This window comes from Giraffa tippelskirchi, chromosome 2 (assembly GCF_054371585.1).
Source record: "Giraffa tippelskirchi isolate mGirTip1 chromosome 2, T2T-mGirTip1v1.2.pri, whole genome shotgun sequence".
NCBI classification, from domain to species: domain Eukaryota; kingdom Metazoa; phylum Chordata; class Mammalia; order Artiodactyla; family Giraffidae; genus Giraffa; species Giraffa tippelskirchi.
The window spans coordinates 87,613,238-87,637,090 of record NC_137276.1 but is presented as its reverse complement, the minus strand read 5'-3'; the positions used below and the strand labels follow the sequence as shown (position 1 = coordinate 87,637,090).

Here is a 23,853-nt window from a genome sequence, read left to right as displayed (position 1 = left end):
AACCCGCGTCTCCTGCATTGGCAGACAGATTCCTGACCACTGAGCCCCCAGGGGAGCCTCATGTCAGGACAGGACACTTAATTGGTGCTTGTTGATTCAACAATGTATACAGTATTATTTCCTTCCTCTCAATCAGAAAAAACAGCTCCTTTACCAATGTGAGGGCTACTAATCTATGACTCAGGTGTTTTATATGCCACTTCTATCCAATTGCTGAAACCCACTCATTTCCCATTTCATTTATTTTTCATTTCCTTGTGTTCGTTCAATAGTCAAAGCCCTACAATTATAATGCTCATCAGGATGGTAGTAAGAGAAAGTTCCAGGGAGATAAAGAGAACCCTGAATCACCTGACAATTTCCACTAAGCAAGTGACACTTGTACTAATCAAGTATTTCAAATTGCTAAACTAGGAGAATCAATTATTGCCTTTGGGAAAGTGGTCATGTCAAAATTTCCAGGAATAACTACCTAAATAAATCCACAAGGAACAAGTCAATGAGCTTAGAGAAGCAAGAACTTGGTCAAATATCAAAAGTAATAAATCTAACATTTACTGAGTGCATTCTGCAGTGCCAGACTCTAGCAATGTTAACACTAATACACGTCAGACCCTAACTCTTGAAACTTTTGATCATTACCCAATTTCAGAGAGGAGCCAAGGAAGGAACATATAGGGAGAAACTGCCTGGGAGTCCACAGATGTTAAGCAGTAGAGGCAGGTTCAAGTCAGGCAGGTGGACTCTTGAGCTAATGGTTTTAGTTTCTATGTGATAAACCACCTATCTTCACAATTCTTCTGGTGTTTCAGAGTGCCTAACATAGTTTTGGCTCTAGGCACACTCATTAATGCTTACCTTTAAACGACAGCTAGCAGGCTCTATTAATCGTCTCTTCTAAGACCCCCAAATACTGGCAGATACCCCTGAGCCCAGGTTGTATCCATGATCCAGCACTGCTCCGTGCTGTGAAGAGATGTACTAAATGATGCCCAAGCCTACAAGACGGTTTTAGGCAGGAAAACGTTGGAAAGGTCCTGAGAATGGCCGAGATACCACCAAGCCAGGGGGTCCCCTTTCTTGAGTCCCTGCTGTGCTTCTGGGGAAGCTTTTGGAGGCCGCTGGGACTCTTGCCCCACCCTGTGAAGCCAACACTAAGCCCTGTCTCGGGCCCTGCCCACACCGGCCATCCTGATCTCGCGCATGCGTCCTCCCTCTGCCGTGATTCCGGTTCCGGGTGGTCGGAATACCGGGAGCTGAGGTCCCGTGTTTGGTGTTTCTCCTTGTCTGGGGCTCCAGTCGCTGCTGGAGGGTGTGAGACGTGCAGGTGAGACCACTGTTCTGGTGAGGCTAGTGGCACAGGGAGCCTGCCTGCTCCCTTTCTTGACCCCAGCGAGGCTCTAAAAACGGTGGTTCTGAGGCTCAGGGCCTCAAAGAACTGGAACATGGACTCCAGCTGAAACTTGGAAAATGATTAACAGAAGAGTGGCCGCCTCCTGGGTGGGCTCTCGATGCCTGTTGAGGGGTAGCTTCCTTGATTATGGCATTGACTTCCGCCCATTAGAATCCTGTTGCTTCAAAATGAGGAACAGGGGTGTTCAGAATAAAAATGAGGACTGATTAAGCTTACTTTTCCTGGTGATCTCTTTCTCGGTCATGCGCTCTCCCTTTTTCTCTTCTTTTATTGGTAAGGTGAAACCATTTTTTCTAATTTATAATTTCTTTTTAAATTCAAGTATGGTTGATTTATATTATTGTGTTGATTTCAAGTGTACAGGATAGTGATTCAGTTATTTTAGAAATTATATTTCATTATAGGTTGTTATAGGATACTGAGTTAGTTTCCTTATGCATGTGTGGTAAGTCTCTTCAGACCTGTCGGACTCTTTGTGACCCTGTGGATTGTAGCCCACCGAGCTCCTTTGTCCATGGGATTCTCCAGACAAGGATGTTGGAGTCGGTTGCCACTACTTTCTCCAGGGGATCTTTCTGACCCAGGGTTCAAACCAGCCTCTCTTAAGTCTCCTGTGTTGGCAGGCGGGCTCTTTGCCACTAGAGCCTCCTGGGAAGCCTGCTCTATAGTATATCCTGTTGCTTATCTATTTTATGTATAATTAATTTGTATCTAATAATTGCATAGTCCTAATTTGTTACACTCCTTATCCCTCTACTCTTTGGTAATGGTAAGTTTGTTTTCTATGCCAGTGAGTTTGTTTTTGTTTTGTATATGTACATTCATTTGTATTATTTTTTTAGATTGCACATATAAGTCATATCATATAGTACTTGTTTTTCCTATATGACATTTCATTAAGCATAAAATATTCTCTAGGTAAATCCACATGGTTGCAAATGGCAGTATTTCATTCTTTTTATGGCTGAATAGTACTCTCTTGTATATACGGACCACTTTTTCTTACTCTAGTCATATGGATGGACGCTTATGTTGCTTTCATTTTTTTTGGCTATTGTAAATAGTGCTATTGTGAACATTGGGGCGCTTGTATCTCTTCAAATTAATGTTTCCTTTTTTCCCCAAATATACCCAGGAGTGGAATTGCTGAATCAGATGGTAGCTTTATTTTTAATTTTTAAGTAAACTCCATATTCTTTTCATAGTGGCTGTGCCATTTTACGTGCTCACTAATAGTGTAGCAGTGCTTAAAATTCTCCAAGCCAGGCTTCAGCAATACGTGAACCATGAACTTCCAGATGTTCAAGCTGGTTTTAGAAAAGGCAGAGGAACCAGAGATCAAATTGCCAACATCCAATGGATCATCGAAAAAGCAAGAGAGTACCAGAAAAACATCTATTTCTGCTTCATTGACTATGCCAAAGCCTTTGACTGTGTGGATCACAATAAACTGTGGAAAATTCTGAAAGAGATGGGAATACCAGACCACCTGAGCTGCCTCTTTAGAAACCTGTATGCAGGTCAGGAAGCAACAGTTAGAACTAGACATTGAACAACAGACTGGTTCCAAATAGGAAAAGGAGTACATCAAGACCGTATATTGTCACCTTGCTTATTTAACTTATATGAAGAGTACATCATGAGAAACGCTGGGCTGGAAGAAGCACAAGCTGGAATCAAGATTGCCGGGAGAAATATCGATAACCTCAGATATGCAGATGACACCACCCTTATGACAGAAAGTGAAGAACCAGAGAGTCTCTTGATGAAAGTGAAAGAGGAGAGTGAAAAAGTTGGCTTAAAGCTCAACGTTCAGAAAACTAAGATCATGGCATCTGGTCCCATCATTTCATGGCAAATAGATGGGGAAACAGTGGAAACAGTGTCAGACTTTATTTTTCTGGGCTCTGAAATCACTGCTGATGGTGATTTCAGCCATGAAATTAAAAGACACTTACTCCTTGGAAGGAAAGTTATGACCAGCCTAGATAGCATATTAAAAAGCAGAGACATTGCTTTGCCAACAAAGATCCATCTAGTCAAGGCTATGGTTTTTCCAGTAGTCATGTATGGATGTGAGAGTTGGACTATAAAGAAAGCTGAGCGCTTAAGAATTGATGCTTTCAAACTGTGCTGTTGGAGAAGACTCTTGAGAGTCCCTTGGACTGCAAGGAGATCCAACCAGTCCATCCTAAAGGAGATCAGTCCTGTGTGTTCATTGGAAGGTCTGATGTTGAAGCTGAAACTCCAATACTTTGGCCACCTGATGCAAAGAGCTGACTCATTTGAAAAGACCCTGATGCTGGGAAAGATTGAGGGTGGGAGGAGAAGGGGACAACAAGGATGAGATGGCTGGATGGCATCACCGACTCAATGGACATGGGTTTGTGTGGACTCAGGGAGTTAGTGGTGGACAGGGAGGCCTGGCGTGCTGTGGTTCATGGGGTCGCAAAGAGTCAGACATGACTGAGCGACTAAGCTGAACTGAATAGTGTATCAGGGTTCCTTTTTCTCAGTGTCCTTGCCAACGTTTGTTATAGGTATTCTGGCAGGTGTGAGGTGAAATCTCATTATGGTTTTGATGTGTCTTTCTCTAATAATTGGTAATGTTGAGCATCTTCTCATGTGCCTGTTGGCCATATGTATGTTTTCTTTGGAAAAATGTTTCTTCAGGTCTTCTCCACCCCTCATTTTTTTGATATAATTTGTTTTTTGAATAAAGTTGTATGAGCTGTATATTTTAGATAGTAACAACCTTGTCAATTATATCATTTGAAAATATTTTCTCCCATTCTGTAAGTTGGCTTTTTGTGTTGTTGATGGTTTCCTTTTCTGGGTCAAGCTTTTTAAACCTAAGCTTAATCAGGTTCCATTTGTTTAATTTGTTTTTTACTATTTGCTTTTGGAGACTAACAAAATGTCACTAGGGTTTATGTCAAAGAGTATTTTGCCTCTGTTCTCTTTTAGGAGTTTTGTGGTGTCATGTCTTACATTTAGGTCTTTAAAACAGTTTATTTTTGTGTATGTTTTTGTATATGGTATGAGAGAACGTTTGAATTTCATTGTTTTACATGTAGCTCTCATATTTTCCCAGCATTACTTGTTGAAGAGAGTGTGTTTTCTCCATTGTATACTTTTGCCTCCTTTGTCACAGATTAATTGACCATAGATGTGTGAGTTTATTTCTGGGAATCTCTATTTTTTTCCATTGATCTATGTGTTTTTGTGCCAAAACTATGCTGTTTTGATTACTGTCACTTTCTAGTATAGTTTGAGGTCTGGGTGAGTGATACCTTCAGCTGTATTCTTTTTTCCTGAGGTTTGCTTTAGCAATTCAAGATCTTTTGTGGTTTCTGTGAATTTTAGTGTTATTTGTTCTAGTTCCGTGTCCCATTTAGTGCCTGGAATACTAATGATCTCTGTTTAACTGTTTTTTCAATTTTTCTCTTGCCCTTTCAGTTGGGAGTAGTTCCTTTTTCTTTTCATTTTTTTTTTTTTTTTGCTATCTCTTGTCTTGAAGGGGTGATTTTATGTGGGAGCAATCCTGTGTAAACTGAATGTGTCTTCCCTTAAAGTGTGTTGGGAAATATCACCTTGCTAGGAGGTTGGTCTAAAGCCTGTGCAGGGTGTGAGCAGGACTTCTTTTCTCCTTTGTGGCTGGCACTCACCAGTCAGGGATGAAGTCTGCTCCCCAGTTGCTGGAGCAGTCACCCTGAGGCCTGGGTTCAAGGTGGCTCTGTTCACTTTGAATATTGTTTTGCCCCAGAGGAGAGGAGTGCTAGAGAGATTCATGTACTTATGGAAGTCCAATAGGTTGCCTGTGTAAGTGTCAACAGCTCTGCTCTGACAAAGCCTAGTGTCATGTCCCTTCCTCTCTTGTTATCCCAGATATGATGCAAGGTTGTGGCTAGAGTGGGTATGGCTGGAGTATTCTCTGCACTCAGGGTGGGGGTTAGGACATTGTATCTGCAGGAATTGAAGTGGCTGTGCTGACATCAGAGATCTGGGCTACTTTTGAGGTGCTGATTGAGCTAGCACCAACACTGGTACTTCCCACCCCTAGACCACACCTCAGTCCGTCTCTGTGTCCCTCAGTTCAGTTCAGTTCAGTCATTCAGTCATGTCTGACTCTTTGTGACCCCATGGACTGCAGTATGCCAGGCCTCCCTGTCCATCACCAATTCCCAGAGTTTACTCAAACTCACGTCCATTGAGTCAGTGATGCCATCCAACCATCTCATCCTCTGTTGTCCCCTTCTCCTCTCGACTTCAATCTTTCCCAGCATCAGGGTCTTTTCAAATGAGTCAGCTCTTTGCATCAGGTGGCCAAAGTATTGGAGTTTCAGCTTCAACATCAGTCCTTCCAATGAACACACAGGACTGATCTCCTTTAGGATGGACTGGTTGGATCTCCTTGCAGTCCAAGGGACTCTTAAGCGTCTTCTCCAACACCACAGTTCAAAAGCATCAGTTCTTGGGTGCTCAGCTTTCTTTATAGTCCAACTCTCACATCCATACATGACTACTGGAAAAACCATAGCTTTGACTAGATGGACCTTTGTGGGCAAAGTAATGTCTCCATTTTTTAATATACTGTTTAGGCTGATCTGTGTCCCTCAATCAGGTTTTTTCCGAAGACTTGTCTGCAGAGCACCAAGCTGTGGTATGGGCTGAATGGGACTGGGCTTTCACCTCGTTTGGATTAGAAAGTGGGGAAAGTTGGCAGCCACCAGTACAGAGCTCTCTCTTCCTCTTTGTTGGCAGACCAGCACCCACACACTCTTTGTGAGTGGAGTCTGGAATTCTCCAGCTTTCCTATCCCTCTCATCAGCCAAAGGCACTGGTTTCCCCTCTGTATGGCCCCAGGATGGGATGCTCAGTCTGTGGCTCAGGCCATTCATTGCCTAGAGAAAGGGTCTGCCCATGTGGACCTTTTCTCCTTTCATAGCTCTCCCAGGGGCAGAGGTCCTGACCCTATGCCTTTTTTGTGTCCTACCAGATGATGTTGAAATCTTTCTTGCAGCTTTGATTGAATAGGAGTTCTTTCTGTTTCCAGTTAGTTTTCCATGAGAAATTTTTCCACATGTAGATTTATTTTTGATGTGTTTTTTGAGGGAGGTGAGTTCCACATCCTTCTACTCTGCCGTCTTTATCTGATCCCACTGCCTCCCTCTTTATGTCAAATGATATTTTTAAGTAGTTGAAGTGTCAAAGTGACCAGGTGTGTAGAATGTTTAATTTTCTGCCCCAGAGCTGGCACATAACCATGCAATAAATAAATTTTTCTTAAATTGAACGGAAATGTCTTCATTGATATTTAATTTTTTTTTTTTTTGGTTTACAAAAAACACACATCGTCTTCCGAATAATAAAGCCAGACATGAAGAAAAAAGGGAAACCTTGTCCTCTCCACTTCCTGTTTTTGTTTTCATTACACTGTCAACCATGGTTAACAGGCATTCTAAGATTTAACTAAGAGAGGTAGCTGGGAGGAGAGAAAAAGGGCCTTGGAAGGGATGGGAATAGAGAGAAAAACTGAGAAAATAAGATGAAAGGAGAAAAAACAAGGCACTTTGGTCTGAATCCCATCTCATCCACTTACCATCTCTATGACATTGTGAAAGTTACCTGCCAGTCTCTGTGCCTCATTTTGAATGTGTAAAATGAGGATGATAATAGTATCTACTCCATGACATTTTTATGAAAATTAAGAAAGATAATATATAAAGAATTTAAATGGATGCCTGTCATAGGGTAAAAACTCAATAAATGTTGTCTGTGTAAGATGTATATTACAAAAATGAACATATACATAGTTGTTTTTTTTTTTTAACACAAATAGGATTATTTTATACAAACTGTTCTCTGACAATTCATCTTAGAAATCTCCAGTCCTTTGATGCAGAACTGTATCAGTGATGGACAGAGAGGCCTGGAGTGCTGCAATTCATGGGGTCGCAAAGAGTCGGACATGACTGAGCGACTGAACTGAACTGAACTTCATCTTTAATTTTTCACAATTATCAATTATTTTTATAATTAAGTGATGACTATGCTGTAGTCATTATTCTTGCTCCTGTCTTCTGGTGCAAACTACAGAAGAGTGTATTATTCTACATACATACCTTGTTTTATTGGGCTTTGCAGGTACTGTGCTTTTTACAAATTAAAACTTTGTGGCAACTCTGTGTTGTCAGATGATGGTTAACATTTTGGAGGGGATAAATTATTTTTAAATTAAGGTATACGTGTGTGTGTATGGTTTTTAGACATAATGCTATTGCACATTTAATAGACTACTGTATAGTATAAGCATAACTTATATGAACTGAGAAACCAAAAAAATTCATGTTATTCACCTTCTTGTGACATTTGCTTTATTGCAGTGAACTGTAATCAAGCTCACAGTGTCTCTGAGGTCTGCCTCTGAAGAAGGGTATAATAATAAAAAGATCCAATTTATCTCCGCAGAACCCCAGAGAAATGAGGACTTAGTGATAGCAAATAAAGAGGATGACAAAGTTGAAAATTAGAATATAAGATGAAGTATGCACAGTAGTTAGAAGGCTATTCACCCACCTTCATTCACCACCTCCATGGAAAGGATGTGGCAATGCTGTGGATTACACTAAGCAAGAGCTGGAGTATTTCTTCCGTGTAAAACTGAACAGAGAAGTCTTGGGATTCATTGGGGAAGGAGAGGTTAAAAAATAACACTTAAATTGGAAACTCCTGAGTGTCTACAGTTTTCCTATCCCTTCTGCAGAGATGGACTGAGGTGTGGTCTAGGGGTGGGCAGTACCAGTGTCGGTGCTAGCTCAATCAGCACCTCAGAAGCAGCCCAGATCTCTGATGTCAGCACAGCCACTTCAACAGTCAGGAAACTAAACCCCAGGAGAAGCTTCTGCAAACACTGGAGACCTTGGCAGCTACCTTGACTACTGCATAATAGTCTTAAGAACTGAATGTGTGTCCCCCAAATTTCATATATTGAACCCCTGCTCCCCTAATATGACAATATTTGGAGATGGGCCTTTGAAAGACACTAAGGTTTAGATGAGGTCGTGAGGGTGGGGCCCCATGATGGGCTTAGAATCCTTATAACAAGAGGAGAGACAAGAGCTCAGTCTCTGTCCTGTGAGGGAGAAAGCTGCTGTCTGCAAGCCAGGAAGAGGACCCTTCCCAGGAATCAAATCTGCTGACACCCTGATCTTGAACTTCTCAGCTTCTAGAACTGTAGGAAAAAATTTTCTATTATAAAAGCAGCAGAGACAACTCACAACATCAGCAACACTTTTGGCCCAGGGACTGCTAATGAATGAACAGTGCAGTGATGGTTCAAGAAGTTTTGCAACAGAGATGAGAGCCTTGAAGATGAGGAGTGCAGTGGCTGACCATCAGAAGTTAACAACAAACTGAGAGCAGTCATCGAAGCTGATCCTCTTACAAGTAGGCAAGAAGTTGCCAAAGAACTCAATGTCGACCATTATACAGTCATTGGGCTCTTGAAGCAAATTTAAAAGGTGAAAAAGCTTGATAAGTGGGTGCCTCATGAGCTGACTGCAAATCAAAAAATCATCACTTTGATGTGTCATCTTTTCTTATTCTATGCAACAGCAACAAACATTTCTTGATTGGATTGTGACATGCAGCAAAAAGTGTATTTTCTACAACTGGTGACACCTATTTCAGTGATTGTACCAAGAAGATGCTCCAAAGCATTTCCCAAAGCCAAACTTGCACTCAAAAAAGTTCATGGTCACTGTTTGTTGGTCTACTGCCTGTCTGATCCACTTCAGCTTTCTGAATCCCAGCGAAACCATTACATCTGAGAAGTATGCTCAGCAAATTGATGAGATGCACCAAAAACTGCAGTGCCTGCAGCCAATATTGGTCAACAGAAAGGGCCCAATTTTCTCCACAACAATGCCCGACCACATGTCGGACAACAAGTGCTTCAAAAATTGAATGAATTGGGCTACGAAGTTTTGCCTCATCTGCTATGAGATCTGATCTCTTGCCAACAAACTACCAAGAGTTCGTTAAATCCTTAAGCACAGATTTTTATCCTACAGGAATAAACCAACTTATTTCTCATTGGCAAAAATGTGTTGATTGTAATGTTCCTATTTTGATTAAGAAAGATGTGTTTGACCCTTCGTTACAATAAGCCTAGTTAAAATTCATGGTCTGAAACCGCAATTATGTTTGCACCAACCTAATAATAATTTTCCTAGCAGTACCTAGACAAGTGTCTGATCAGCTAACTAGGGGATGGAAAACTGGGGGAGAAATCTTTGTAATTCTATTTATCCCAGCATCTATTCTGATAGCATTGGTCTTATGCCATCCCAGTTATACATTTGATTGTCATTCCTGAATATAATACTGACAGCAGTGAAATATGTCAGATCTTTGGCTATCAGCCCTATTAGTGTATTCAGTACTTCTCATTGAGGTAGCACCAGTTATTCCCCTGGCATGACTGATGGAGTCCAACCTTGCATTTACAGCCATTTTATCATGTGGACCAGTCCTGATTCCCTGTTGGTCTTCTTCCAGAAGTTCTGCAAGGCTCAATCCCTGTCTTGGATGCTAGCCTCTCAAAGATCATTCAAGTTAAACTTTGCCACTTGTTGTGTCTCTAAAAACTGTTTACTTTAAGTTTTGAGATTTGGAAAAATGCTGGTGCTTTTTTTCAAGCCTTAACCTTGGCATCATAGATAATAAATAGATCCACATCTGCAGTAACTTCAAGTGACACCAAAAGTTCTCAGTATGGTGTGTTATGGAGAGTCCTGTTTTGAATTAGAGTTAGTGAAAATTTAGAATCCATTCTTTAGAGAAGAATTGAGGCCTTGAATAACCATAGTAGTTGGCTCTGTGAATTGGGATATGGAAAGATCTCTCAAAATAAGAATGCTGTCTATTAACATAATGTGTTGAGCCATTCTTTGCAAAGTATTTTGACGACTCTCCTACAAATTGTCTACAAGTCTTCAAAGGAGATATGGACCATTTTATTTAAAAAAGAACGAGCTGTGACACAGAGAATATAGATTTAGGAGACATGCTTCAGTCATTCCCTCCCATCCACCCTCCCCTGCTTCTAGGGAAAACAAACAAGAAGCACCATCCAGCTTAGTTTTCTCTGGACCTGAGTACCCTGATGTTTCAGTGAATCAGATGCTGATAGTAAGCATTTCTTCTCTTTTGCATGACCAAGATAAACCTGAGTTCCTCTCCTAATAGGATGTTCAGATTCACATTTCTTCTTTATTCCCATTTTCTCCATGCACCCCTCCCCTCTCATTCTCTTTCTTCTCTAGTTTCTGCCTCTGAATTTTTTGTTTGTTTAAAATTCTGAAAGAAAATCTCATTTGATATTTCATACCTTAGTTTAATTTCAAATTTTTAGCTTATGTCCTCCCCAAATATCCTTTCTTATACCTCTCATGTTTTGTAGATATGTTTTTAGTCTGAGGTTTTTTATAGGATGGGAGCAGTTCTTCAATTTTCTCTTCTACCAATAATTTCTGTTTTTTGAATGTTTAGCTTGTCTTTTGTTGAATTTTGTCTGTTTGCCTGAGGCCTTGCTTAAGTGTTGGATGATTCCTGGATAGCATATATATATATATATATATATATATATATATGTCAGAAGCAGTAAGATAGTAGATTTTAGCAGCAAAATTTGTTGATAGGTTTGCTTCACTGTATGGTTAATGAATAGAAAGCTGCATTTTTTTTTCTTTCACATACTCCAAAATTTTTGTTTTCTTTGACTATCCAGTTTCTCCAGAGAGCAATTTTCTGACCATCTGTATGGAAGTCACTGTGAAAGTATTGTCATTTTGTATATCTCAGATGAAAGAAGATAATTAGAAAGCTCAATGTATTTTTTATATATAGAGAGAAGAATAAGAGAGAGGATGAGAGAGAAAGAAAGAATGAAAATGAAAAGTGGACTTGAATAACTGGTTAGGAGAGGTCCACAGATTTACCTTGTTCATTAAAAAAGGAGGTAACCATTGTGACCAAGGTTAGACTCAAGGACAGACAGGTCCACCTAATCCAGACAGAATGTACTTATGCATCTCAGGGTACTAACCTCTTTCTTCAGGCAGCAGTTAAAAGTGCTAATAACTAACTTCCATGCAGTATCGAATCGCTGAAATCACAGCCAAGAGAGTTTCCCAGAAACACATCCTCAGTCATGTAGAACTTTATCTTGTGTTGGCATGATTGACCAAAATCCTGTCCTTCCCTAGGACAGATATCTATAGTACAAACCTTTGTCAGTCATTTACCAGGTCCAGGGTTATTTACCAGGTTCCAGGTATTATTTACCAGGGTTATTTTCCAGTTATATACCAGGTCCAGGAAAGTTCTGACGAAATGTGGTCCAATGGAGAAGGAAATGGCAAACCACTTCAGTGTTCTTGCCTTAAGAACCCCAAGAACAGTATGAAAAGGCAAAAAGTTAGAACACTGAAAGATGAACCACCCAGGTTGGTAGGTGCCTAATATGCAACTGGAGATCAGTGTAGAAATAACTCCAGAAAGAATAAAGAGATGGAGCCAAAGCAAAAACAACACCCAGTTGTGGATGTGACTGGTGATGGAAGTAAAGTCTGGTGCTGTAAAGAGCAATATTGCATAGGAACCTGGAATGTTAGGTCCATGAATCAAGGCAAATTGGAAGTGGTCAAACAGGAGATGGCAAAAGTGAACATTGATATTTTAGGAATCAGTGAAATAAAACAGACTAGAATGGGTGAATTTAACTCAGATGACCATTATATCTACTACTGTGGGCAAGAACCCCTTCAAAGAAATGGACTAGCCATCATAATCAACAAAAGAGTTTGAAATGCAGTACTTGGATGCAATCTCAAAAATGACAGAATGATCTCTGTTCCTTTCCAAGATACACCATTCAATATCCCAGTAATCCAACTCTATGCCCAGACCAGTAACGCTGAAGCAGTTGAAGTTGAATGGTTCTATGAAGACCTACAAGATCTTTTAGAACTAACACCCCCAAAAGATGTCCTTTTCATTATAGGAGACAGAATGCAAAAGTAGGAAGGCAAGAAACACCTGGAGTAACAGGCAAATTGGGCCCTGAATACAAAATGAAGATGGTTAAAGGCTGAAAGTTTTGCCAAGAGAGGACACTGATCATAGCAAACACCCTGTTCCAACAACACAAGACTCTACACATGGACATCACCAGATGGTCCATACCAAGATCAGATTGATTATATTCTAGCAGCCAAAAATGGAGAAGCTCTATACAATCAGCAACAAGACTGGGAGCTGACTGTGGCTCAGATCATGAACTCCTTATTGCCAAATTCAGACTTAAATTGAAGAAAGTAGGGAAAACAACTAGACCATTCAGGTATGACGTAAATCAAATCCCTTATGATTATACAGTGGGAGTGACAAATAGATTCAAGGGATTAGATCTGATAGAGTGCCTGCAGAACTATGGACAGAGGTTTGTGACATTGTACAGAAGGCAGGGATCAAGACCATCCCAAAGAAAAAGAAATCCCAAAAGGCAAAATGGTTGTCTGAGGTCTTACAGATGGCTGAGAAAAAAAGAAAAGCTAATGCAAAGGAGAAAAGGAATGATACTCCCATTTGAATGTAGAGTTCCAAAGAATAGCAAGGAGAGATAAAAAAGCCTTCCTCGGTGATCAGTTCAAAGAAATAGAGGAAAACAATAGAATGGGAAAGACTAGAGACCTCTTCAAGAAAATTAGAGAAACCAAGGGAACATTTCATGCAAAAATGGGCATAATAAAGGACAGAAATTGTATGGACCTAACAGAAGCAGAAGATATTAAGAAGAGGTGGCAAGAATACACAGAAGAACTATACAAAAAAATCTTCACGACCCAGATATTCACGATGGTGTGATCACTCACCTAGAGCCAGACATCCTGGAATGTGAAGTCCAGTGGGCCTTAGGAAGCATCACTACGAACAAAGCTAGTGGAGGTGATGGAATTCCAGTTGAGCTATTTCAAATCCTGAAAGATGATGCTGTGAAAGTGCTGCACTCAATATGCCAGCAAATTTGGAAAACTCAGCAGTGGCCACAGGACTGGAAAAGGTCAGTTTTCATTCCAATCCCAAAGAAAGGCAATGCCAAAGAATGTTCAAACTACTGCACAATTGCCCTGATCTCACATGCTAGTAAAGTAATGCTCAAAATTCTCCAAGCCAGGCTTCAACAGTATGTGAACCGTGAACTTTCAGATGTTCAAGTTGGATTTAGAAAATGTAGAGGAACCAGAGATAAATTTCCAACATCCACTGCAGTGAACACAGGGGTTCATTTTCAGATTAGTGCTTTATTTATATATACACACACACATATGTATACATATGTACTTGTATGCATATATATATACATATATATCAAGATTATTAATGCTAAGTGAAATAAGTCAGAGAAGGAAAATATCATATGATCTTGCTTATATGTAGAATCAAAAAAAGAAAATCATTGATAAGAGAACAGATTGGGTGATTCCAGAGGCAATAGTTAGGGGTCTGTCAAAATGGGTGAAGGTAGTGACATGGAACAAACTTGTAGTTATGAGGCAAGTGAGTTCTGGGATGTAATGTATAGCGTGGTGAGTATAGTTAACAATACTGTGTCACATATTTGAAAGTTCGTAAGAACTTAAAAGTTCTCATCACAAGTGAAAGATTATGTGATGTAATTGATACTGTTATTATTATTGTGGTAGTCATTTTTCAACATGTACATATTTCAAATCATTATCAGTTCATCCATTCAGTCGTGTCCGACTCTTTGTGACCCATGGACTACATCACGCCACTCTTCCTTGTCTACCACCAACTCCTGGCACTTGCTCAAACTCATGTCCATCAAGCCAGTGATGCCATCCAACCATCTCATCCTCTGTCATCCCCTTTTCCTCCTGCTTTCAGTCTTTCCCAGCATCGGGGTCTTTTCAATGGGTCAGTTCTTCGCATCAGGTGGCCAAAGTAAAAAGTTAATACAGGGGCTTCTCAGGCAGCAGTAGTGGTTAAGGAACCCTCCTGCCAATGCAGGAGACTTAAGAGACATGGATTTGATCCCTGAGTCACGAAGATGCCTGGAGGAGGGCATGGCAACCCACTCCAGTATTCTTGCCTGGAGAATCCCATGGACAGAGGAGCCTGGTGGGCTGCAGTCTGTGGGATCTCAAAGATAATAATACAATGTTGTCAATTATATCTCAGTAAAACCTGGAAAATTATTACTTGACTATGTGCTATTCTAGACAACATGTCAAAATCACTGTGATGCTGCATCTTACTACATTCTATCAGGCAATACTCAATTGCACTTTGTCCAATTACTAAGGACGATCACTTCCATCATTTGATTATGGTGGTAGCTGCTAGAAGCTGCTGTGAAAGTTATTTACTCTTTCTCCCTCTAAAAGTAAATAGGTTTCATGTGACAGTATATTGAAGCTGTGTATATCTTTTTCTTCCTCAAACTTTTCATGTTTATTTTATCTCTAGGGATGCATAGTGTTCTATTTTATCTAATGATAATAATCTCTTTTAAAATATTTTGATCCTCCTTAATTTTGCTGGTTGGAGCCCTTTCAGTTTTATTCTTTTGACACACCACCCTCATCCTGAGTGCCTCACCACCCTCATCCTGAGTGCCTCATTTCTATTCCATAAGTTGTTCAAGGCTTATCTTATACTTTTTCCTGCCTTAATTCTCAGAGACCCCAATTTGGGTAGAGAATAGTATTAAGAAGCCAACATCTAGAAATTGTTGAGTAGAATAATTACCTGAGATGTGATGCTTTTCCTTTGTTCTTTGCTGGGTGAAAATACTGGCAATGGGAGCCCTTGTTCTGAATGAGTCCATGACCTCCCATCTCTAAGTCACCTCAACCTGAGGGACAGAATCTCTGACAGGGTAAGGTCTCCGTTCAAGAGCAGGCATGGGAAATAGGGCTTAAGAGCACAATACCTTTATAGGATTTCTATTTGGTCCACACACTTTAATCCTTTAAATGCTTGTGATTAAACAGTACTGAATTTATTGAACCTTTTTAATAAGAAAAAATGAACTAGACTGTGGAAATATCATGGAATCTAGGTTACTGAAATTGTTTTATTAAATCTAACAATGCCTATAATATAGTTTTGTTAATAAATAATTATAATAGGAGGGCTTCCCACAAGGCACAGTGGTAAAGAATCTGCCTGCCAATTCAGGAGACGTCAAGAGATGCGGGTTTGATCCGTGGGTCGGGAAGATCTTCTGGAGAAGGAAATGGCAACCCACTCCAGTATTCTTGACTGGAAAATCCCATGACAGAGGAGCCTGGTGGGCTACAATTCATGGGATCTCAAAGAGTCAGACACAACAGAGCATATGCACACACACAGACACACAATTATAATGTTATAATAATTATTATGATATTATAATTATTATTTAACAACATAAACAGGTATGTTCATGAATTTTTCTGGTATATGGTAAATTCATTCACCTGAAAGAATAGTCTATCCTAATTGCAAATAAGTTTTATTACTTTTTTTTATTACTCTCTTGGCTCCATCTGCATTTTCTCTCTGGATTTTCTGTTGTGCATAAATGTAAGTTGATAGATACGTTCCTCAGGAATCCCCCTTTTCTCTGTATTTTGTGTTTTCTGACTTCCAGGAGAATTTCTAAAATGTTTTACTTATTGTGTTATATCCTTCTACATTATGAAATCTACTCTTCTAATCTCTCCGTCATACTTTAAAATGTAGTCATTGTATTTTTACAAGTTGATTAAAATTTTGCCACATCAATATATTCCTTTTTCTCTGCCTGTCCAGAAGTGAATATGCAACAGTCCCTTAAATCTCATTGAGATTATAAATTAAGACATTTGTGGCAATTCCTGGTATTTTCTTACTTAAGGTTCTAATTTTTTATGTTTGATCATTTTTCTCTTTGTAAATATTTAAAGAGAAAGTATTGTCTAATATTTGAATATTAAGTTTTACAGATAGTGTATTAGTTTCTCCTCAAATATTCCCTGTACAATTGAAGAAGGAACTCTTCAGATTGATCAGATGCTGTTTTACTTTGCTTATGAGTCTTATGCAAATAAGTGGGAAACAGGGAAGCTGAGAAGGAAAACAGAAGCAACATGTAGCTGTACAGAGATTATGTCTGTCTGTAACTTTAACCTCTTTTTGGGTTGACTGTGGTACCTGACATCTTGGAAAGCCCTCCTTCTCTAACTGGCATAACTGATGCCACTAGGATCCAGCTATACAAGTACCTCACTGTACCTGGCATGCTGTAAACTGTAAACTGAATGTGAGTGCCTCGGTTATATCTCATCAAACGAATGTGGCATCTGGTAAATTACTTAGACTAATGAAAGGTGGTCTAGACATGACTTTTCCTGCAGCTCCTCTGGCATCCCTAAGGTCTCAATATTAGGAGCTAGGGACTGATGCTAAGGCTGAGACTCCGATAGTTTGGTCACCTAATGCAAAGAGCTGACTCATTGGAAAAGACCCTGATGCTGGGAAAGATTGAAGGCAGGAGGAGAAGGGGACAGCGGAGGATGAGATGGTTGGATGGCATCACTGACTCAATAGATGAATTTGAGCAAGCTCCAGGAGTTGGGGATGGACAGGGAAGCCTGGCATGCTGCAGTCCATGGGGTCGCAAACAGTCAGAAATGACTGAACAACTGAACTGAACTGAGGGATGTTGGAAGTCCCCTGAGGATGATCTCTTATTTCTTATCCTAATCTCTTATTTCTTAATCAGCATACTTTTCCTTTCTATGAGGTAAATTGTGGGTTGGACCTCTCCTCTCTCTCGATTGAATTTTCTCTACAAAACCGGGTATAAAAATTCTTCTAACTTTCTGACATATAGAAATCCTAGTTTCTAGTACTGGTATCTGTTTTATTAATGGTATCATATGCTTTTGCTCCTTTTAAAGGGGCAAAAGGGAATGAGTGGTAAATGTACAGGGCTCAGAGTACCACCTGAATTTAGTGTTTATAATTTGTTTAAAATTATCTATATACAAAGAAATATATCAAGAATTTTTTATCAGTTATTTTGATTATTGGTATAAATAATAATAGACCATTATAGAAGTTTATGTTCTGTAAAGGAATATGTATGTCATTTAACACCTAAAGTGATCTCAGAATTACCATGTTCAATGAATGATAGAATATATGAAGTAATGATTACAGATTAATAATTATGCCAAAAATTGTAATGATACCCTAGTTCTAGTGAACGAGGTTTTTTTTAAATGTATCTGTGTTTGGGAAAGAGTCATATCTTTCTTTGTACTGAAAACTATTAAAAAATGGTCATTTATATTCCTGTTAATGTCTTATTTATAGTAGCAGTTTAGATTATAGGTGAAGTTTATATAAAGTGAACTCCTGCATATAAAACAAATACAAATTTTACTTTTCCTTAATAATATGCATATTAAGTATTATTTAAACATAATTATAAAGGAAATTTAGTATATATTAATGTTAACTTTTGAATATATAGTATTTGCAGAGTAACATTAGTTGTTACATATAAAAAAACTAGATTTAATTACAAATATTTCATATTATAATTAAGTGTTTAATGTTTGCTATATAATGGAAAAAACAGACTACAATTCAGAGCAGTTTTTCATAAAAAGATTCACGTCTAATGGTAAAATGTCCAAAATAGTTTCTTTCAAATATACAATGAATGTTTAAAGAAATGTGTGAAAACATAAGTCAGTGAACAGAAAATAAACTATATAGTTTTGACATAAAATCACATACCTGGACTACAGGAATCACAGAGGATTTCACACATGGTATAATACTTTAAAAGTAAAAAAAACTGAGTTTTCCTTTTCATAATCCCACTCATTGTAGATACCAAATTTTCTTTTATGAGAGACTTTTATGAGGTTGCTAAATCAGTGCCAAGAACTTAGTGCATCCATTGTTTTCATAAAACATGAAGTCCTAAATTTAAAAAATGCAGAAAAGAATATTGAGAAGCAAAACATATATAATTCTCTGGTACAGAAATGCTATGGGATCTGATAAAACACTAATATAGCTGTTAAACAAGAAAAATTAACTGCAAACAATAAATCAGGTGAAGTCTATGGCTGCATAAGTGAACCTCCAGCTTTCTATTTTAGGATCAGTTAAGCCCTATAATTCATTCATGTATTGGTACCTGCATGAATTTAATCACTCTTTGGTAATTTCTCTATGTGGCTTCCTGGGTAGCATGGTGGTAAGGAATCTGCCTACCAATGTAGGAGACTCAGGTTTGATCCCTGGGTTGGGAAGATCTCCTGGAGTAGGAAGTGGCGCCCCACCCCATTGTTCTTGCCTGGAAAATCCCATGGACAGAGGAGCCTGGAGGGCTAGAGTCCACAGAGTCACCAAAAGTTGAACATGACTGAGCATGCACACACAATTTCTCTGTATTTCACTTTTTATAATCTCTGTTAGAATTTTCTTCTTTCAGTTTTTCTTCCTCAACTTTTTGTAGTCCTTCTCTTGCAGTATAACTTGTGATGAGCATTGCATATATAATTTTTAGATTTTTTTCCCATAAAAATGATGGCTATCTAAAGAGTCAGAATGCACCTTAGAAGCTTTTGTGTCAGTTTCATGATTTGTCTTCCAAATTTGATTACTGTGTTTTCCAGGTTGTCAAGCCCATCAGTGTCTATGCAGAACTCCCTTCCCTATAACTTTAGCCAAATCCTATGAAATTTATTTCTCTCACATCTATTATTTTCCTTTGTTCTTTTAATAGAAATAATTTAATACTTGTTGTAAGTCACTAGTAATTATACTATTGTAATTTTACCTCTCAAATTCATTGTTCACATAGACAACAGGATTTATCTTTCTAAAATTTGGATTTATAACTATTTTATTTATGCCTATTTAAAACCAATTAACAAAACCATTTTCAATGAATTACCAATCTGTACAAAGTGTTGCTTAATCCTTAAAGGTCCTTTAGAGGAAGGTTAAGTCATTTCTTAATACTACCACTGGGTTTCCCTGGTGTTTTTGTTGTTCAGTCAATTAGTCTAAACCATTTTCAATGAATTACCAATCTGTACAAAGTGTTGCTTAATCCTTAAAGGTCCTTTAGAGGAAGGTTAAGTCATTTCTTAATACTACCACTGGGTTTCCCTGGTGTTTTTGTTGTTCAGTCGATTAGTCATGTCTGTCTCTTTGCAACCCCATGGACTGCAGCTCACCAAGTTTCCCTGTCCTTCACCATCTCCTAGAGCTTGTTCAAACTCATGTCCATTGAGTCATTAAGGGTAAAAATCATTGCTCTGTCTCAGATATCTTTGATTTTGACTGGATATGGAATCATACAAAACTTCTGAATCTGAACTTCTAATTTAATTGAACTCAGGGTATGATTTGGTACTTGGAGTTTCTGAAATTTCCCTAGGTGATTTAATGTGAAGACAAGTTCAGAATCATTGCTCTATCCCATGTATTTCCTCTCAATTTGCACTTTTAATTTCTTGATTGACAATATACTTGTTGCAGATTACAACTTATACTAATTTATTTAATAGTGAGTCAAGAGGAATTCTCCCTATTTCACTGAATTTATGCCATTTTAAGCCCTTATTTAAAGTATTCCTCAAAGCATGAATTTTAATTTTTGTTAATACAAGCCCCAAAGACCAAGGCCTCTCATTAACACATAAGGTCCATATACTGACATGAAATTGAGTTGACTTTCCAGAGAAAGCTAGTCACCTCTGAATCCACAGTATCAGGAGAAAATGAAATATCAGAGCAAGGATTAAACGTCACCCCTTTGAATAAAATCTGTAAGTTTAAGATCACTTTTAAAATGTGAAATTTAGTAAGTAATTTCAGAATGATACTAGAAAAATAACCTATACTGAAGATCAGCAAGAATAAACTTACAATGAGGAAACATGCGCCAAGTATCACAGCTTTCATTTTCACATCAATGTCTGAAAGGAACTGAATGTCAAAGTTACTGTAGTTTGTGCATATTTCTCTAACAATCCCAGTAAACTGCTTACAAATCTTGCCAACCACATTTTTTCCATCAAGAGATTTAATCTAGATTGGAAGAAAAGGAGAAAGTCTTAAAGAATTCTAGAAAATAATAATAAAACTGCCTGTAAAATTGGAATATAACAAATACTCTATTAAAATTATGGGCCATAACAAACTTTGAAAATTATATCACTCATTAGATGCATATAAATCCATATACATATATATATATATATATATATACACACACATACAGATAATTGAGAAAACTGTTTCTTTGCTGTAAACAACTTATATGAAAGTAGCTTTGCTAAAATATTTTAATATTTTTATTTTACATTAAGACCGACAATAATAAATGAGTTGGAACTGATCCCAAATAAAAGTTAAACAAGAAAAGATACAACCATAAAGTGAACGAAATATTTCTTTGATGAAATTTCTAGAAGCCATCAGGAAGATCGTACATGAAACTCCCATCTGAGTTGAGTTTTAAGACAGTGACAAAGAGTTGACTTAGGCTAAGTCTTTAAACATGATGCGAGGCCCCATTATCACTCACTGTCAGCAGGAAAATGTGAAATGCCAAGAGCCTGGAAAAGAGGACTGGCAATTTTGATTGAAGTAAAGTAACCAATAAGTAACTTGATGGGATCATGAACTCCTTATTGCAAAATTCAGAATTAAATGGAAGAAAGTAGGGAAAACCACCTGACCATTCAGGTATGACCTAAATCAAAACCCTTATGATTATACAGTGGAAGTGACAAATAGATTCAAGGGATTAGATCTGATAGACAGAGTGCCTAAAGGTCTACGGACAGAGATTCATGACATTGTACAGGAGGCAGTGATCAAGACCATCCCCAAGAAAAACAAATGCAAAAAGCCAAGATGGTTGTCTGAGAAAGGCAAGATGGTTGTCTGAGGAAGCCTTACAAATAGCTGAGAAAAGAAGGGAAGTGAAAGGCAAAGGAGAAAAGGAAAGATATATCCATCTGAAGGCAAAGTTGAAAGAATAGCAAGGAGAGATAAGAAAGCCTACCTCAGTGATCAGTGCAAAGAAATAGAGGAAAACAATAAAACGGGAAAGACTAGACATCTCTTCAAGAAAATTAGAGAAACCAAGGGAACATTTCATGCAGAGATGGGCACAATAAAGGACAGAAATGGTATGGACCTAACAGAAGCAGAAGATATTAAGAAGAGGTGGCAAGAATATACAGAAGAACTATACAAAAAAATCTTCATGAGCCAGATAACCATGATGGTGTGATCACTCACCTAGAGCCAGATATCCTGGAATGTGAAGTCAAGTGGGCCTTAGGAAGCATCACTACAAACAAAGCTAGTGGAGGTGGCGGAATTCCAGTTGAGCTATTTCAAATACTGAAAGATGATGCTGTGAAAGTGCTGCACTCAATATGCCAGCAAATTTGGAAAACTCAGCAGTGGCCACAAGACTGAAAAAGGTCAGTTTTCATTCCAGTCCCAAAGAAGGGCAATGCCAAAGAATGTTTAAACTATTGCACAATTGTACTCCTCTCACATGCTAGCAAAAATAATACTCAAAATTCTCCAAGCCAGGCTTCAACAGTACATGAACCGAGAACTTCCAGATGTTCAAGCTGGATTTAGAAAGGCAGAGGATACAGAGATCAAATTGCCAGCATTTGTCGGATCATAGAAAAATCAAGAGAATTCCAGAAAAACTTCTATTTTGCCTTATTGACTATGCCAAAGCCTTTGATTGTGTGGATCACAACCAACTGTGGAAAATTCTTCAACAGATGGTAATACCAGATCATGTTTCCTGTCTCCTGCGAAACCTGTATACAGGTCAAGAAGCAACAGTTAGAACTGGACATGGAACGATGGACTGGTTCCAAATTGGGAAAGGAGTACATCAAGGCTGTATATTGTGACCCTGCCTATTGAACTTATATGCAGAGTACATTATGCGAAATGCTTGGCTGGATGAAGCACAAGCTGGAATCAAGATTGCTAGAAGAAATATCAATAACCTCAGATATGCTGATGACACCACCCTTATGGCAGAAAGCAAAGAGGAATTAAAGAGCCTCTTGATGAAAGTGAAAGAAAAGAGTGAAAAAACTGGCTTAAAATTCAGCATTCAAAAAATAAAGATCATGGCATCCAGTCCCATCTCTTCACGGCAAATAGATGTGGAAACAGTGTCAGACTTTATTTTTTTGGGCTCCAAAATCACTGCAGATGGTGACTGCAGCCATGAAATTAAAAGATGGTTGCTCCTTGGAAGAAAAGCTGTGGCCAACCTAGACAGCATATTTAAAAGCAGAGACATTACTTAGCCAACAAAGGTCCATCTAGTCAAAGCTAGTTTTTCCAGTAATTGTGTATGGATGTGAGAGTTGGACCATAAAGAAAGCTGAGCGCCGAAGAATTGATGCTTTTGAACTGTGGTTTTGGAGAAGACTCCTGAGAGTCCCTTGCACTGCAAGGAGATCCAACCAGTCAATCCTAAAGGAAGTCAGTCCTAAATATTCATTGGAAGGACTGATACTGAAGCTGAAGCTCCAATACTTTAGCCACATGGTATGAAGAACTGCTTCATTGGAAAAGACCCTGATGCTGAGAAAGATTAAAGGCAGGAGGAGAAAGGGAGGTCAGATGGCGAGATGGTTGGATGGCATCAACGACTCGATGGACATGACTTTTGAGCAAGCTCATGGAGTTGGTGATGTACAGAGAGGCCTGGCATGCTGCAGTCCATGGTGTCCCAAAGAGTAGGACTTGACTGAGAGACTGAACTGAACTGAACTGGGATGCTCCCGCTCAAAGCTTGGGATAGATAAGTCTGGACAACAGGAGAGGATGGGGGACAACAAAAGTGGAAGTGTATGAAACAAAGAAGCTCCAATAAAATTTTTTTACTTTCACAGTTCAGCTTGAGGAAAGCCAAGGGCCATGATAGAGAGTTGAACAGCTTGTTACCACAGAAATGCACCTCACCAAGAGGGCATATAGTGCACTTGCCAGGGTATATATAGGCAGAGTTGTGTCGAACCTGGAAGAGAAATGTCCTTTTCAAATATGCATAAGGTAGCATGCGTGCTGGCATAACCTTTGAAGCCCTAACTCAAGCTGGGACCTGTTCCATAACATAGGATGACTGAAGTGTTTTATTTGGACATGGTTGGTTAAATTCTCTAAAAATCTGTTAAACTTCTAATATGAACACTAAGATAACATGAATTGTTGTTGTCATTTAGTTGCTAAGTCTTGTCTGACTCTTGCGACCCCATGAACCCTGCCAGGCTCCTCTCTCCATGGGATTTCCCAGG

General features: G+C 38.8%; 2 protein-coding genes and 1 long non-coding RNA gene across 10 annotated transcripts in view; 1 reads left to right on the top strand and 2 right to left on the bottom strand.

The window, feature by feature from the left end:
• The window catches only part of LOC145539805 (phospholipid scramblase 2-like), a 58,123-nt gene extending 39,683 nt beyond the window's left edge, over positions 1-18,440 (bottom strand). For 2 of the 5 annotated variants that reach the window (XM_081573969.1, XM_081573973.1), the window contains exon 1: positions 845-1,218. In XM_081573969.1, the coding sequence (XP_081430095.1) occupies positions 845-848 (4 nt within the window). In that variant the 5' untranslated portion in view covers positions 849-1,218. Of the gene's footprint in view, positions 1-844; positions 1,219-18,277 lie in introns of those variants that run through there. The other 3 variants (XM_081573966.1, XM_081573970.1, XM_081573968.1) reach the window with 2 other exon arrangements.
• Positions 1,236-9,521, top strand: LOC145539812 (uncharacterized). The gene is made up of 2 exons (XR_014077970.1): positions 1,236-1,327; positions 7,801-9,521. It is a non-coding gene; the product is annotated as an uncharacterized LOC145539812 (long non-coding RNA).
• The window catches only part of LOC145539804 (phospholipid scramblase 2-like), a 63,301-nt gene continuing 55,004 nt past the window's right edge, over positions 15,557-23,853 (bottom strand). For 3 of the 4 annotated variants that reach the window (XM_081573964.1, XM_081573963.1, XM_081573965.1), the window contains 2 exons: positions 20,429-20,590; positions 18,066-18,466 (listed from right to left, as the gene is read on the bottom strand). In XM_081573964.1, coding sequence (XP_081430090.1) covers positions 18,413-18,466; positions 20,429-20,590 — 216 coding nt within the window. In that variant the 3' untranslated portion in view covers positions 18,066-18,412. Of the gene's footprint in view, positions 15,803-18,065; positions 18,467-20,428; positions 20,591-23,853 lie in introns of those variants that run through there. The other variant, XR_014077967.1, reaches the window with a different exon arrangement.